Source organism: Mobula birostris, chromosome 1 (genome assembly GCF_030028105.1).
Source record: "Mobula birostris isolate sMobBir1 chromosome 1, sMobBir1.hap1, whole genome shotgun sequence".
Classification (NCBI taxonomy): domain Eukaryota; kingdom Metazoa; phylum Chordata; class Chondrichthyes; order Myliobatiformes; family Myliobatidae; genus Mobula; species Mobula birostris.
In genome coordinates, this window is record NC_092370.1 from 205,085,153 (window position 1) to 205,103,016 (window position 17,864).

A 17,864-nucleotide genomic window follows, 5' to 3' on the forward strand; every position below is an offset into this window, starting at 1 on the left:
CTACCACTACCCTGGGGAGTAGTCCATTTGGTCCAGATGACTTACCAAATGGACTACACCCCAGGGTGAGGTAGCTAAGATCTTTCAGCTTCCCAAGCATGTTCTCCTTAGTAATAAAAACTACACTCACTCCTGCCCCCTGATCTTCTTGAATTTATGTCATCTGCAAACTTACTGATCAAGAGCCTTGTGCATTCACTTACAAATCATATATATATATATATATATATATATATATATATATATATATAAAACAAATAATGAGTGTCCCAGTACTGATCCTAGTCACTAGTCACTGGCCTCCATTCCAACAAACCACCTTCAACCACCACCCCCTGTTTCCTAACTCTGAGCCAAGTCTGAATCCACCTGGCTAGCTCACCCTGGATTCCATGGAACCTAACCTTCCAGACCAATCTACCATGCAGGACATTGATGAAGGCCTTGCTAAAGACCAAATAAACAACATCCACTGCCTTAGTGCTACACCTGCCCATTCACCTCCTCCCTCACATCCATTCAGGGCCCCAAACAGTCCTTCCAGGAGAGGTGACACTTCACCTGTGAATCTGCTGCTGTCATCAAGTGCTCCTGATGCAGCCTCCTCTACATTGTTGAGCCTGTGGTAAATTGGGAGACCACTTTGTCGAGTACCTGTACTCCATCTGCCAAAAAAGGTACTTTCCAGTGGCCAAACATTTTAATTCTGATTCCATAGCCTCCTCTTGTGCCATGATAAGGCCACCCTCAGAATGGAGGAACGACACCTTATATTTCGTCTGGGTAGCCTCCAACTTGATGGCATGAATATTGATTTTTTTTTGATGGAAGGAGAAAATGTTTCCTCTCCCACTCTAGCCCCTTAACTCTTCTCACCTGCCTATCACCACCCCCCCCCCCATCCTTGGGTCCTCTCCTCCTACCCTTTCTTCTATGGTCCACTCTCCTCTCCTAGCAGATTCCTTCCTCTCCAGCATTTTACTTTCCCTACCCCTCCTCCCACTTTTTCATTCTATCATCTTCCCCTTCCTTTCCAGTTCTGAAGGTTCTTGACCTGAAGCATCAACAGCTTATTGATTTTCTTAAATGCTGCCGAACCTGCTGGGTTCCCTTGGCAGTTTGTGTGTGTTGTTTTGGATTTCTAGTACTGTGTCTGCAGAATTTCTCATGTTTATGATCCACTGCCCTACCCTCATCTATCCTTTTGACTACTTCTTCAAAGAACTCTAAAAGATTTGTCAAACGTGATTTCCCATGCACAAAACAATACTGAATCCTAATCAGATTCTTTCCATCCAAATGCTGTTAGATCTTGTCCCTCAGAATTCCCTGCAGTAACTTCCCCACTATTTCTGTCAGGCTGACCAGCCTGAAGTTCCCTGGCTTGTCCTTGCTACCCTTCTTAAATGACAAACAAAATGAGCAACTGGAGATTTATTGTCTTTAAAGTGTAAATATCTCCTCCCTATTTATATGCATTTCCTCCAAAACATCTCTTCTTGCTCCCCTTATGACTGAGAAAATCATGGTTGTTCAAGAAAGAACTAAGAAGAAATATTCATTAAAAATTCCACCCATCACCTGTGGCTTGAGACTTAGACAACCTTGCTGATCTCTGAGGGGACTTATTCTCTCCCTAGCCACCATAGCTATTGAATGTCTTGGGACTTTCCTTAACCTTACATCCCAGATCCACCTCATACCCCTTCTTTGTTCTTCTGATTTCCCTCTTAAGAATATTCTTGTTCTTCTTATCGTCACCAAACCTCCTTAACCCAGTGTATGCTTTTTCCTTTTTCTTGACCAGTGCCTCAATATTTCTCATCAGCCAATTTCCCTTAAACATTTTGGGCTTACCTTTCACCTTAACAGGAACATAATGTCACGATAAAACGTAATTTGAAAATACAATACATAGACCCTGACATTAAGAAATTCAGAAATATTTACTCAATTCATTACTTACCAACTTGTCCATCTTCTCCCTTTTGCCTTTTGGCTTCCTCTTCCTGAAGCTTTTGTTTCCTCTTCTCTGCTTTTGCAACCTGTTCTTTCCTGAGCTTATTTTCCTTTAATAATAGGAAAAGAAGAATTATTTTCCAGTGGGGAAGCACAGATAAGACCAGTTGGCTGAAACAATCACCTGCAATTCAGGATGAGTGAATGTTTTTAGGTGTTAGGCCTCTGCGTGTTTGCCAAACTACGTCTATATGATGTCTAGGTGGCATTGATCAGGAGGTTGCAGTGTACTCCATTGTTCCTTTAGTAGTGCCCTCCTCAACTTGGGAAACTCTTATAGGGCCAATTTCCTTTCAGATCTCACTGACATGATACAGATGGTGATGAGAAGGCATATAAGAATGAGGCAGATTGGTTAGTTGAGTGGTGTCACAACAACAACCTCACACTCAACATCAGCAAGACCAAGGAATTGATTATAGACTTCAATAAAGGGAAGTTGGGAGAATTTGTTCCAGTCCTCATTGAGGAGTCAGTAATGGAAAGGGAGAGCAACTTTAAGTTCCAAGATCAGGGGATCTGTCCTGAGCCCAACACATTGATACAGTCACAAAGAAAGCACCCCAGTGGCCCTATTTCATTAGAAGTTTGAGGATATTGGTATGTCATCAAAAACATTCAAGTTTCTATAGATGTGTGGTGGAGAGCATTCTGACTAGTTCCATCATAGCTTGGTGTGGAGGGTCCAATGCACAGGATTACAAGAGGCTGCAGAGGGCTGCAGACTCAGCTACCTCCATTGTGAGCATTGAGTACATCTTCAAGAGGCAGTGCCTCAAGAAGGCAGCATCCATCTTTAAGGACTTTCACCATCCAGGACATGACCTCTTCTTCATATTACCCATCAGGAAGTAGGAACAGAAGTCTGAAGACGCACACTCAATGACAGAAAAACACATTCTTGCCCCCACCCCCCAACCCCACTTCCATCAGATTTCTAAATGGTCCATAAACACTACCTCATTTGCCCTTTTTTGGACTATTTATTCTGTAATTTCGGCAGAAGGCAATGGAAAACCACTGCTGTAACTTGCCTCGTACACGATTTCCCAATACGTCGGAGCGGCATGGAAGGAAACCGCCCGCTAACCGGAAGATTCCGGATGTGACATACCTTTCTTTTCTATTTTGTAATTTATGGTAATTTTATCTCTGTACTGTACTGCTGCTCCAAAGCAACAGATTGTGCATCCTACCATTAAATGTTTTAATTAAAGCAATCTTGACCAAAGTGAAGGTGAACCTGGTGAGATTATATTTGCATGTAATTAAATATTCTTTCACATTCACTCAGATGCTATTGAATGTATGTAAAGGTTTAATTAATTACATGCAAAATTAATCTTAGAAAAGTGACTTTCAGATGGTTAAGAGCCACATTGTTGCTCTTTTAATGCTCAGTATCTAATGGGTAACTGAATCGTGCACAACAGGAAGTTACAAGTTCCAGTCCCTGGTGGCAATTAGGCTGATGGATTTATTAACCATGAGTTTGGAAAGAGGGAAATTTCAAAGCCAGCCAGCTTCCATTCTAGACTGATATGCTGATATCTTTGCTGAAAACATGTGTACAGTGGTACGGCCTGGAATTTCTCCAAAGGAGTCTGCACTTCCAGGAACTTCCAATCAAGAGTTTGCAGAAATTAGGAACTTCAGATAGTTGCTTCCTGCTGTCGTGAATACTAATGCTGGAGTGTGATCATTTTGCAGTAAGTAGATTGCCTGCAATTTCAGAGTTTTGCTTTTATTTACTTTTAATTTTTTAATTGTTTTTGCAAGTTTGGGAGTGTTTCTGAATGTCCAGGACTATGTTGATTTGGTAGAAGCCAGTTTCCTTTTACCAATATTCTTTCTGGGGGACTTGTTTGAAATAAGAGTGGGTTTAGTGGGCTTGTGAATCAGGATAGATCAAGTATAGTTGTTACTAATCCACAGTATAGTAACATTCATTAATAATGGGCAATCTGAACCACGTAGTAAACTATAACACTGTTTTTGTGATAGGCAGCTAATTTTGCATTTATTACTTTCATATCCCATTGGGAACACATTGTCAAAGGGTCTTGACTTGTTTTCAACTGATGATTTGAGCCATTGAGAAACAACTTGAAAATATTTAAATAACTTTAAAAAGTACCTTAAAACCCTGTACGTGTTCAAAGTACAATGAAACACCTGGTTTTTGCAAACAAGGTCGGGGATCCCATACAACCAATCCCATCAGTTTAGAAGATTCCCCACTCTAAATTAATTTCCCTGGAGTTCCTATCCAACAAAATAAGTTCTAACTCACATTGCCTTTCATCTCTTGTCCACAACTTTAAAATCAGAGTCCCATGGAATTATCAGCTTTATTTCTTTATTTTATTTTATTCTATTTAGTGTGGAATAGGCCATTCTGGCCCTTCCAGCTGCACCACCTAGCAACCCCAATTTAACCCTATCAGGGGACAAATTACATTGACCAATTAACCTATCCAACTGGGACCATGGGAAGAAACAGGAGCACCTGAAGAAAATTCACGCATTCTGTGGGGAGGATGAACAGAGAATGCTGGGATTGAACTCCATTTTCTAATGGCCTAATCTATAATAGTGTTGCACTAACTGCTTCGCTACTGTGGTGCTCCCCCTCCCTCTGCTACGTTACTGCGGTGCCTCAAAAATTGCTCCAATCTTTTTAAAAACAGCTAGTATTGATGTATATTAAGCACCGGTACTTGCTATTTTTAGGCCACATTTCATAGTAGGTTTATTATTGTCATATAGTGAAAAACGTTGTTTGGCATGCCTCCATACAGATCATTGGTACAAAGAAAAAAGCAATTTTGATATTACTTGAAAAACCGTAATGGAACCCTTCTTCAATATTGCTTTCATATATTTTGCTCAAGCATTAATCTTCCTTATTTTCCTATCTTTATTCTCAATGGCACAGAGCACTGGGAGAAATACAAGGATTTTTAACTTTTCCCACCTAGCTCCTTAAAAATCTAAGCTAAGACCTCAGTAAGAGAGAAATGCAAGTTAGTTTTCAGCAGGAAAAGAAGGCAGAAATGGTTCAAATATCGTTACCAAGAAATAGCATGCCATTTAACATTTTAAGAAATCAATACTGTTTGGAATGGAGCCACATACCCAGAAGGAGTGTTCCTCAGACTTGTGTTGTATATCTATCTGTCTGAATCCTGACACAGTCCTGAAACATTGGCCATTTTTATTTCCAGAGATACTGCTTGACCTGCTAAGTTTTTCCAGTATTTTCTGATTCTACTTCAAACTGTTTATCCTCGTGAAACGTTTTTGTCACTGTAAGGTAATTAAATGAAGGCCCTAACTTTAAAAAAGGCAGTTGGGCAAAAAGAGGAAGCAGCTACAATACTTTGTACCCAATTACCTCATGGCCTCCTGTAATGTCAAACTTACTGGAGACTGTTTTCATCGTCACTGGAGACTTTAATTGAGAGTTACTGACTAAAGTCCCTCTGAAGTTTTGTCAACACATCCAGGTGAGCACACAGGGAGATAGCATACTCGACCCCTGCTACTCTCCCTTCCACAATGCTTACAAAGCACTCTTCTGTCCACTATTTGGGAAGTCTGACCACTCCTCTGTCTTGCTTTTGCCTATGTACAAAACCGTCCACTGTTGGTCCAACCAATCAGTCTCCATGCTGCAGGACTGCTTTGATGACATCAACGGGAATGTCTTTCATAATGAGGACGTCTCCAAGCTGAGAGAAGTGGTGATGAACTTCATCCGGAAATGCATCAAGGACATTGTCCCCCAAAAATCTGTCAGGGTCTATCCAAACCAGAAATCCTGGAACAACAGTTCCATGCGTGAGACAGAGCTTTCACCACTGGTAACCACCAGGAACTCAGGAAATGCAGCTACGACCTACGCAAAGTTATCAAGGCAGCGAAGTGACAATACAGGGACAAAATCCAGACACAACTCTCCACCAATAACACATGCAGCTTATGGCAAGGTCTGCACACTGTTGCAGAATTCAAAGCTAAAATCAGCAGTGCTGCAAAATTTGCTGCCTCACTCCCAGATGAGCTAAATCTTCTTTACACTCGGTTTGATGTTGCCAGCACTGAGCCCCCGAGAAGAGTGGCCGACGCGACCTGCACCTTGGTCATCTCTGAGGCTGAAGTACGCAGGTGTTTCCAATGAGTGAACAGCCACAAGGCTGTGGGACCAGACGGCATCCCAGGGAGGGTACTCAGAATGTGCACGGCACAACGGACATTTTTAATCTCTCCGTCTCCCAATGTAGAGTGTCCCCCTGCTTCAGAACACCCGCCATTGTCCCTGTACCTAAAAAGACCAAGGTAACATGTCTGAATGACTGGTGTCCTGTCGCACTCACCTCAATAATAAGCAAATGCTTTGCGAGGCTGGTCAAGGACTACATCTGCTGCATGTCACCACCCACACTGGACTCCCTATAATTTGCCTACTGACACAACCAATTGACAGATGACGCAATAGCCACAGCTCTACACACCGTCCTTACACATTTGGAGAGGAGGGATGCTTATGTGAGAATGCTGTTCTTGGACTACAGTTCAGCATTCAACTCCATAATTCTCTCCAGGCTTGACAAGAAGCTCAGAGAGCTCAGCCTTCACCCTGCCTTGTGCAGCTGGATCCTGGACTTCCTGTTGGGTTGCTGGCAGGTGGCAAGAGTGGGCTTCCTCACCTCTGTCCCTCTGACCCTCAACACAGGAGCCCCCCAGGACTGTGTCCTAAGCCCCCTTCTTTACTCTCTGTATACGCATGACTGTGTAGCCACCAACAGCTTCAATCCACTAATTAAGTTTGCAGATGATACTACATTGATTGACTTTACCTCAAATAATAACAAGGCAGCCTACAGAGAAGTCATCACCCTGACACAGTAGTTCAAGAAAACCACCTCTCCCCTTCTGTTGCAAAAGCAAAGGAGCTAATTGTGGACTTCAGGAGGAACGGAGATAGGCTCACCCTTATTGACATCAATGGATCTGGGGTTTAGAGGGTGAACAGCTTCAAGTTCCTTGGTATAGACCAGTGGTCCCCAACCACGAGGAAACGATATGAGTCAGCTGCACCTTTCCTCATTCCCTGTCACGCACTGTTGACCTTGAACATAGGGTTGCCAACTGTCCTGTATTTGCCGGGACATCCCGTATATTGGGCTAAATTTGTTTGTCCCGTATGGGACCGCCCTTGTCCTATATTTCCCCCACTAAGGTAGAGCATTCCTATGAAACCTTTGAAACACTATGAAATGGCATAAAGCGAAGAAGCAATTACCATTAATTTATACAGGAAAAATTTTTTGAGCGTTCCCAGATCTAAAAAATTACCTACCAAATCATACCAAATAACACACATAAAACCTAAAATAACAGTAATATAGTAAAAGCAGGAATTATATGATAAATACACAGCCTATATAAAGTAGAAATAATGTATGTACAGTGTAGTCGGGAAGATTAAACCAAAACCGATTTGTGGGGGGAAAAAATCGGCACGCATGCGCACACAGGTGCCTGCGCAAGGCTTCATGGTCATGGTAGTCTTTCTCAGAGTAAACACAAGTGTCCCGTATTTGACTGCTACTTTTGTCCCTTATTTGGGAGTGAGAAAGTTGGCAACCCTAACTGTAAAAGACATGTTGAGGTGAGTTTAACCCTACTTGAACACCCCCACTCCATCGGTCGGCCAGTCCGCAAGAATATTGTCAATATTAAACCGGTCCGCGGTGCAAAAAAGGTTAGCGACCCTGGTATAGGCATCACTGACGATCTCACTTGGTCTGTACATACCGGCTGTGTGGTGAAAAAAGCACAACAGCGCCTCTTTCACCTCAGATGGTTGAAGAATTTCGGCATGAGTCCCCAAATCCTAAGGACATTCTACAGGAGCACAATTGAGAGCATCCTTACTGGCTATATCACTGTATGAGAACTGTACTTCCCCTAATCGCAGGACTCTGTGGACAGCCCAGCGCTTCTGTGGATGTAAACTTCCCACTATTCAGGACAGTTACAATAAGAGGTGCATAAATTGGGCCCAAAGGATCATTGGAGACCCAAGTCACGCCAACCACAAACTGTTCTAACTGCTACCATCTTGGAAACGGTACCGCAGCGTTGAAGCCAGGACTAACAGGCTCCGGGACAGCTTCTTCCACCAGGCCATGAGACTGATTAATTCACCCTGATACGATTGTATTTCTAAGCTATATTGACTGTTCTGTTGTATATCTTACTGTTCATACTATTTATTACAAATTATTATAATTTGCACATTTAGACGGAGATGTAACGTAAAGATTTTTACTCCTCGCGTATGTGAAGGATGTAAGAATTAAAATCAATTCAATTTTTTCCAGAGAACGCATGGAGTCACACCATGTGTCACCCAATACTAGTTCAAGCCAAGGGGCAGGTGCTAATTGTATGAAACCATCATCTCAAGACTGTTGTGTTCTGCTCTGGATTTGTAACCGATTCCACCAGCAGAGTGGGAGGCTAATATTTTGGCATTGGACTTCCAGCTTGTTCCCAAGCTATATATTGCAAGGCTGAACTCTTCAGTTGGCCTGAAATTTCCCATGCCATTTATGGCTAACAATCGGTACATTGCAGCCCAACTAACCACAGGTCACGTCTTTTAATGTTTCAGCACATTTGTAAGACAAGTGTGCTGAAACATGACTACCACGGTAATGTCATAAGGTATCCATTAAATAGTGCTTCAGATTTTACTTTTTGTAGGAATCACTCAGTATTCTGTATGACTATATTAGAACTCATTGCAAGTCAATTTATGCAGTCTTAAATAAAGATCTTCAAATCAAATGATATACAAAGACGTTATAGTTAGTTTGCAAAAGTGAGATTCATTCAGTAAGGTCATGAATAATTACCTTCATTGCTTTCAGGAAATAATCTCTGAATGTTTTGATAGTTTTGAAAAGCTCTTCCAGTGAAAATTTTCCAATGTCATCACAAAAGTACAGAGCCAGTTTCTTTCTCTCTGCCTCAATCTCTTCTAGAATTTTCTTCAGTTCAGTTGTTGCAGACAGACTTTCCTGAAATAGTAGGTTATATACATATTTGTAAAAATCAATTTTATAATAGGCTGTCAAATTATTTAGGGTTGATGTTTTACTTACTTGGATGGGTTTGTCAAACTGTAATTTTATATCATCAATGGATGATTTGAGAATGCCACCAGTTTTCTTGAGGCGTTCCAACAGATTAATTGTATCAGCTTGAAGCGATTCCACACTAATCCTGTCAGTAAATATTATAAAGATAGGGCAGGTCTTTAAGGATTAATCAAACATAGCAAGGTGGGGGTATTTAAGGATGAGGAAGAGGGAAAAGATGCAGAACGGAGATGTGGGACACATATCACAACAGCATAACAATCTTAGCAACTGATTGAAAATAGATAATCATCCATTACTCTTATGCACACCAACAATATTGTTTCCTGAGAATAATTGGGTTTCTATTCTTTGGAGAATATAAACTTTGGAATTCTATGTTCCTTTAATTAGCCAGAGGATCTTGGCATGCTTCCCTCCCATTACAGGCTTGCTACAAATATCAGTGGCTTTGGGATTTTTCTTCCTTACCAGTCACCAGATGTAGGACTTACATAAGGAATGAATTGTTTTATTCCTTGAAAACTACAGTCCACAATTTTCCTATAAATATTCCTTTCCAAACTGTTGGACAAACAATAGTGAGGTGTTATTTGAATAACATCAGGAATTTGTTGTGTCTTGTTGGCCAGTACTGGGTACTGCTTTTCACTTGTTGTTCAGTAAAAAAAATAGTTCTCACTATTTAGCAAAAGGTTGGCATTGTTACAAACAGAAACAGCTTTCAAATTCATTTCTTACCCTCCTGCTTGTGAAATGCTTTCCAGGTCATCTGGAAGATTCAGAAGGTCTGGATGGAAATTTTCAGCTTCCTTTCCCATTTAAAATTTTAAAAAATGGTTAGATATTTAAAAAAATCAAATAACAACAAAATAAAATGCAACAATTGTAAGGCATCACCTCTATCATATGATGCAGCAATGTGATCCGGGATTGGTTGGCTTTTGTCTCAGTCAGTTTTAGTAGGGTATTTATTTTAAATCCCTTTGCATCTCCTGTGTGACTGCCCTGATGGAGTACAAGAAAGAGGAGATAGATTAACATTAATACAAATGAATATTAGATGCATTAACAATAAACACAGAATACATTGTTCTTTTCCTAATATTGGACACAGTCTGGGACAGGCCATGTTTCACAATCATAGACTTTGTTCTCATTAGTTTATTGAAAATATACTACGTTGGAGGAGTAAAATTTGTGGCAATGCATCTCTGTAATTTACCATTTTTGACAATGGGCTGCTTGTAACTTTAGTAACAAGAGGCCAGCATGTTACATCATTCCACAGTGAAGCTTCTAAAATTTATGATTTGAGCACATCATTAAATAGAGAAAACCAATAGTTGTGGGATGATTTCTGTCTCTCCACTGGCTGTGCTGTACCCAGTATTTTCAGGGAGAATCAATGCATAGAGTCATAAAGCACAGAAATGGCTACTGTCCTCCATGTTCACGCCAACCTTTCAGCCCAGCTACAGTGTTTCCATTCATCCATAATTTTTAGGCCTTGCCAATTTGACTGTCTAAATATCTCTTAAATGTATAATTGCATCTGATTCCAGTATCTCCTCTGGTAGCATGTTCTAGATATCCACTTTAGCACTGAGATTGCCATAATACAGAAATAATGTCCAGATTCTTGGCCCGGAACATTGAATGCTCATTGCCCTTCATAGACGCTGCCTGACTTGCAGAGTTCCTCTCATTTCGTATGTGTTACCGTAGAAATGATGAGATAGAGACAGAAAGAGTGCAGAAGAAATTCACCAGGAAGTTGGCAGAATGGAGGGCTTCAGTTACGGTGAGAGAGTAAAAAGGCTAAGATGCAAGAGATTGTGAAAACCTTAATGAGTTTTATAAAATGGCGAGGGGCATATTAAAGGGGATCTGAGAGAAAGGGTGTTCCACACAGAGTGTAGTGGGTATGTGGTACAAGCTGCCAGAGGAGGTGAAAGAGGTAGGTATAATTGCAGCATTTAAGCAGCATCTGGACAGGTACAGGGATAGGAAAGGAAATGAGGAAAATGAGACTAGAGTAGGTAGGCATGACGATGGGCATGCACAAAAGGGCCCGTTTCGGTGTGTGTGATGCTTTGATACTATGATGTTCTCTGTGTAAAAATAACCTATCCATAAGATCAGTGGTCCCCAACCACTGGGCCGCAAAGCATGTGCTACCGGGCCGTGAGGAAACGATATGATTTGGCAATATGAGTCAGCTGCACCCTTCCTCGTTCCCTGTCACGCCCTGTTGAACTTGTACGCATGGGAGGTCATTACGCACACGTCATCCATGTCAGCGCGGGAAGATGATCAACTCCTTGAGCTTGCAAATGATAATGGGCTGAAAAGTATGTTTGACATAACATCTCTGCCGGCATTCTGGTTCAAAGTCAAGGCTGAATATCCTGAGATAGCCACGAAAGCACTGAAAACGTTGCTTCCATTTCCAACATATCTCTGCAAAGCAGGGTTTTCTGCAATGAATGCAACGAAAACTAATTTGCGGAATAGACTGGACATAAGGAACCCCCTTCGAGTATCGCTGTCTCCCATCACCCCTCGATGGGACCGTCTTGTTGCAGGGAAACAAACCCAGGGCTCCCACTGATTCAGCGATATTGGTGTGTTGCAATGATTTTATATGTTCATACGAGGAAATATGTGCTGTGTGTTTAATATCCAAACGTTACTTAAAATGCTATGATGCTATTGACTCATAAGTGACTTATAATTGACTTATCGCTATATTCATGGGAGGAAAATATGTGCTGTGAGTTTAATATTAAATTTGTTAGATAAACCCTTTTATAAACGAAATTGAGTGTATTAGCCACTTATAAGTGACTTATAGTTGACTTATCACCTATCTGCCAGTCGTGATTAACACCCACCCCCCCACCCCCAGGGTTGCCAACTGTCCCGTAGCTGGGACATCCCGTATATTGGGCTAAATTGGTTTGTCCCATACGGGATTGCCCTTGTCCCATATTTCCCCTGTGTACAATACTCCTGGTGTGCCTTACTAGAGTTTTGAAAGGTTGCAGCATAAAGTATCAACTCTTTATCCTATGCACCAAATTATGAAAAAAGGGTAGGAAATATGCCTTCTTCACCATCCTGTTCACCTGTGTGGCCTATTTCCGAAACCGTGGACTTGGATCCCTCCTGCTGTCTCTGTTCATTAATATTCCATAGTGCCCTACCCATTTACTGTACATGTTCTACCAATATTTGGCTTTACAGATGCATCACCTCAGATTTGTTGGGATTAAGTTTCATCTGCCAGTGCTCTGCTCAACTTTTCAACTGATCTATGTCTTGTTATAGCCTTAGAGCAGGACATAGACCAGTTGTGAACCTTCCTCGTTATTCACTATACCAACAACTTCTGTGTCATTCACATATTTTATTAATCATACCTCCTACATCCACATCCAAGCCATTAATTTATATAACAAACAGTAAAGATCTCAACATCAATCCCTGTTGTACATCACTAATGTCAGACTTCCAATCAGAGAATCATCACTTCACGACTATTTTCTTCCTCCCATCATCTAGCTAACTTAAGATCCAATTAGCCAGCTCACCCTGGTTCCTATGTGCTTTAACTTTGCTAAATGGCTTACTAAAGTTCATATAGATATCATCTACTATTTTACAATCAATCTCCTTGCTTACCTCAAAAAAACTCAATGAAATTAGTGAAGCATGATACTCCACTCAAAGTTATGATGACTATCCCTAAGCAATTGTTTCATTTCCAAGTGAAGGTAATTCCTGTCCCTTAGAATTTTCTCCAAGAATTTCCTGACTGCCTATGCAAGGGTCTCTTTCCATTTAATCAAATTCATACAGCTACATAGCATGAAAACAGGTCCTTGAACCCAACTTATTCATACCAACAATGGGCATTTGGCCCATATCCTCTATTATTTTCTCTATTCATGTACCTGTCCAAATGTATTTTAAGATTTGTAAAAATAGCAGCATCTACCACCTCCTCTAGCAGTTGATCTACATACCCACTACCTTCTGTGAGAAAAATTTACCCCTCAGATCTTCTTTAAATTGAACCTGACACCTATACCCTCAGAGAGATAACACGGTTCCCCTACACCCCTGCCAGTGTTGGGAAGTCTAATGTTAAACTCCTCAGCTCTGGGCAAGGACTGTTACTATCTCACTTTTCTGTACTCATCATCTTATAAACCTTATTAAGGTCACCCTTCAACCTCCTTCACTCCAGCTTAACCAGTCTGTTCAATAACTACTTGGACTATCTTTGATGCCTTTGTTAAATCAAAGAACAACATTAGCTATCCTCCATTCTTCTGTTACCTTGCCTATGACTAACAAAGCTGCAGAAATCCTTGTTAGGGTATAGCAATCTCGTTTTATATCCCAAATCATTCTGGAATAGTTTTCATCTGATCCTGGGGAATTATCCATCCTTATGAATTTTAGATATTGATTAATAATTCTTGTTACATATCAAAACCAGTATATTCTGTAGCTCATTGAATACATACGTAATTCAGAAAGTTTCCAACTTTAAGAATGAGTTCACAGAAGAGTGGCAGTCTTGTAGCAGAAAGTAAATCTATATAAAAGCAGAAAACAGCATCACTGATCTGAAACTTTTACCATTTTTTTCTCCACAGATGCTGTCTGATGTGACAAGCATTCACAGAATTTTCTGCTTGTAAAAGTTTATAGGGAATTAAGCTCCAGTTATGTTAGCAACACACACATACACACATGTCCTATGTCCTAACTTCCTCCAATTCTCATTCATAATTTAATTTTGAAACCCTCCCCACGTTTTCAAATCCTCCATGGCTTCCCCATTCCTTATTCCTGTCATCTCCTTCAGTTCCAACATCTATAGTTCCTCCTTGGAAGGGTTTGTGCACATTCCTGACTCCCATTCTGTTCAATAGTTGGTAGCTGTGCTTGGGCCTCAATCCCCAGGATTCAACCCAAGCCACCCCCAAATCTTTCTACCCCTCTCATTTCAGTTATAATTTAAAACCCAGGCCATACTTTAAGTTTCCTCCACTAATACTTGCTTGTATTGCTCAATCTCAGCTTTTGTTTTACAATTGTTTTTACTGCTTTGCAACAGTTCAGTTATATATTATTCATACACATATCTATTAACCTACAAAAGACATACTTAGCAATAGTATTTATATTTGCTTTTAAAAGTGAGCAGGCTAGTATTAAAGCTTTATCATTACATTTTTTACTTGGAATTATCAATGCAAAAAGCAAATAAATGAAAATATTATTAGAATTAAATAAAAAGGAGCCAAGTCATAAAGTTACATAGAAACAGACAATGAGTTGAGCAGTATTTGAGACAGAGTACAAGATTTTATCTCAGCATTAAAGACCCATTTATGAATCTTTTTAGAATAAGTATTGTGATATACATGTCAATATTGTGAATGGGCAACATATAATTATGGAAATATATTCACAAGTGAGCACTCTTTGTCAGATTAAATTGCATCAAATCACATAAATGATGCCACTAGTTTCCCAATTTCTGACCAATCACAATGTTGCTCAACTGTCTGTGAGTTTTGCAGTTTTATTTTGTAACCTGAGCAGAACCATATTTACTTATATAGTCCAATTGATTTACCTTGACAAGCAGTTTTAATTAATTCTCCTTTTGGACGGAGCATTTGCAGGGCAACAGCTGCCTCCTCACACAGAAACATGCAATCAATCCTTAGCTGATAGCTGTGGTTGATCAAGGAACAAAAGAAGAGCACAGAGTGTTAATCTGGACAGGAACAGTCAAAACTTTACAAGTCTCAAAGAGTTATGCAACTAGAAGTAATCTTTCCTTTTTGCAAGATGCCAAAACAATGACTTAAACAAAAACAAAGAGACAAACTGGATAGTAAAACAGGTATTACTAAATTAACATTTTTTAAATTACTATTTATTTTTTAACATTTGAATAAAAAACTGTTTGGTAAGGAACCAAAAAGAAAAGCAAAACATAAAAAAAAATGCCAGGAATACCATTATTTCACATATTCTTGAATCACGGAAATACTATAAAAATTAATATAATTGGTACCTATATGTAATATGAAATACAATATTTGAATTTTGCTCTGTTTGCCTAATTCTTCAGGAGTTAAATAGATTGAACAGATTTCAAAATTATTATGGAAAATTATATATAGAAACAATATTTTACTTAGGAGACCAAAATGTCTTTAATCTCACTTCCAAAATACTTTTTTGTATTTTAAAGAAATAAAGCAACAGTATTCACTTTAGTCATTATATAGCACATTTAATTTGCTATGTGTTAGTGTTAGATCTCTGATAACAAAAGACTTTTTTTGTAGTAAATGGAAATGAAATTACATTAAATGATTTGGAATGTAGAAAAAAATGTACACCTCAGATCCATACCGAATGTGGACATAATTCAGACAAAATAGTTAGCAAAATAATTGTGCTACAACTCTACATGAAAGTTCCAGTTGATATCTTGGTGGTATTGGGCTGCCTAACATTGGGATTTTCTTGTTGCATTGCTTTTCTGTTGATATTGTCAGTGTGTTACATATTTAGTGCAAGAAAAGTACAAGAAATATTTATAATAAATACATTTTCATTAAGTTTTTAATGGTTAGGATTCTGACAGTGCAACTTGGGAAATATTTTTCCATTCATTATTTATTGCTCTTTCTGTTCAGGTATAGTATTTCACTATAGATAACAAAAGTTAAAACCCTCAGTGTGAAAATTGGAACACAGTCGAGGTTTGAGTAAGGATTTATTGTAAATCAAACAAAATCCAAATTTATCTCTTTCCACGTCTGGTTGTTTATATATGATAAGTTCTTCTCTCCTGTACCTGCCCCTGGCCCTTTTTCTCTTTTTCTTGATAACTTCATGAATTCCTCTTCTTATATAGTTCTATTTACTGGCAAACTTTGAAAGATTAAATCTTACATTCAGTAGCCCCTTTATTAGGTACAGGTACACCTGCTCATCAATATAAATACATAATCAGCCAATCATGTGGCAGCAACTCAATGCATAAAAAAAAATGCAGACATGGTCATGTAGTTCACTTGTTGGTCAGACCAAACATTAGAATGGGGAAGAAATATGATTTAAGTGACTGACTGTGAATGACCGATGGTGCCAGATGGCGTAGTTGGAGTATCTCAGAAATTGCTAATCTCATGGGACTTTCACACACAATATTCTCCAGAGTTTACAGAGAATGGTGCGGAAAACAAAAAAAAAGCATAAAGTGAGTGGCAGATTTGTGGGCAAAACACTTTCTTAATGACAGAGGCCAGCAGGGAATGCCCTGAATGGTTCAAGCTGACAGGAAGGCAATAGTGGTTACAAATAATTACAACAGTGATGTGCAGAAGAGCATCGCTGAACACACAACACGTTAAACCTTGAAGTGAATGGACTACAGCAGCAGAAAATGACAAACGTATACACGGTGGCCACTTTATTAGGTACAGGAGGCTAGGCGGTCCTTTCAAATTAAATATTTGCATGATTATGGAAGACCAGTTTCTAAAGACAATATTGAGTTGTAACATCATTTCTAGATGAATGTAGCTGGGTAAGCAATTAGCAAATTGATGTGTTTGGAAAGAGATTCATAACAGAATCATGAACTTGCGCGCTCAAGTGGCATCATGATACACACCTGGGAATATCAAGCAGCACAAGGTAGAAATGATCAGCACTTGCTAATTTCTCCTCTCCTTTGTATGCCTTTATATTTTCTATCTGCACATGGAACAAGGAAGTAAGAGTTTGGTCAGATTAAAATGGATCTTCTAGAACATCAGAGCTGGCATTTACTGCTTTGTCAACTAACCTCATGATTTACTGCTTTGTCAACTAACCTCATGATTCTCTGGGAGTAACTTCTGGAGTTGCTTCAAACACTCTACATCGAATTTTGATCGGTCTCCAGTTCTGATCATGTTAGCCACTTCTTCATCAGAACTGAAAAAATATTGCAATTGGAACTTGTCATTATATCAAAAATCCAAGAGTCAAACTTCTAGTAGGTAATTGTTATCAATAATGGACTGACTGTGCTGGTTTTGTCAATAGTTTTACAGGGAACCACTAGCATTCAGCTGTCCTCTGGTAAATAAAACATGGACATATGCAGACTTGTCCTACGAGGACGAGGTACGACAGCAGAGTTACACGGGTAAATCTAAAATACATCTATGCTGTATCAGCAACTGATTGCAAAGGAAGAGGCCAAGCCAGTTAAGAATGTAGTTTAATTACTTAATATTGGAAACATTGCCAGTGGAATTAACTGCATGCGAATAACAGTTGAATTTAAAGATTAGATCAAAGATTAGCTTTACTTATCACGTGTACATCAAAAGATTGAAACATACAGTGAAAGGTGTTATTTGCGTCAAATCAGCGGGAATTGTGCAAGGCAGCCCGACGTATAACTTACCATTTGAATTGCTTTAAAAATATGTTCAAATTAAGGCTTTTCCTTGAGTCCAGAAATGTGATCTGTCAGAAATGAGAAGGTATAACTGAGAGCTGTGCTTAAATCATTCTCCTGATTCTTTCTTAGTTCCCTCAACAAGCTTTATAGATTTACTTTACTTTCTTAAG

General features: G+C 39.5%; 1 protein-coding gene across 3 annotated transcripts in view; it reads right to left on the reverse strand.

Moving 5' to 3' along the window:
• The window catches only part of inf2 (inverted formin 2), an 86,775-nt gene that overhangs the window by 14,017 nt on the left and 54,894 nt on the right, over positions 1-17,864 (reverse strand). For all 3 annotated transcript variants that reach the window (XM_072269624.1, XM_072269609.1, XM_072269617.1), the window contains exons 10-19: positions 17,698-17,759; positions 17,117-17,219; positions 16,915-16,997; positions 14,854-14,954; positions 13,733-13,803; positions 10,095-10,202; positions 9,936-10,006; positions 9,198-9,318; positions 8,949-9,113; positions 1,967-2,069 (exon numbers count right to left, since the gene is read on the reverse strand). In XM_072269624.1, the coding sequence (XP_072125725.1) occupies positions 1,967-2,069; positions 8,949-9,113; positions 9,198-9,318; positions 9,936-10,006; positions 10,095-10,202; positions 13,733-13,803; positions 14,854-14,954; positions 16,915-16,997; positions 17,117-17,219; positions 17,698-17,759 (988 nt within the window). The remainder of the gene's footprint in view (positions 1-1,966; positions 2,070-8,948; positions 9,114-9,197; positions 9,319-9,935; positions 10,007-10,094; positions 10,203-13,732; positions 13,804-14,853; positions 14,955-16,914; positions 16,998-17,116; positions 17,220-17,697; positions 17,760-17,864) is intronic.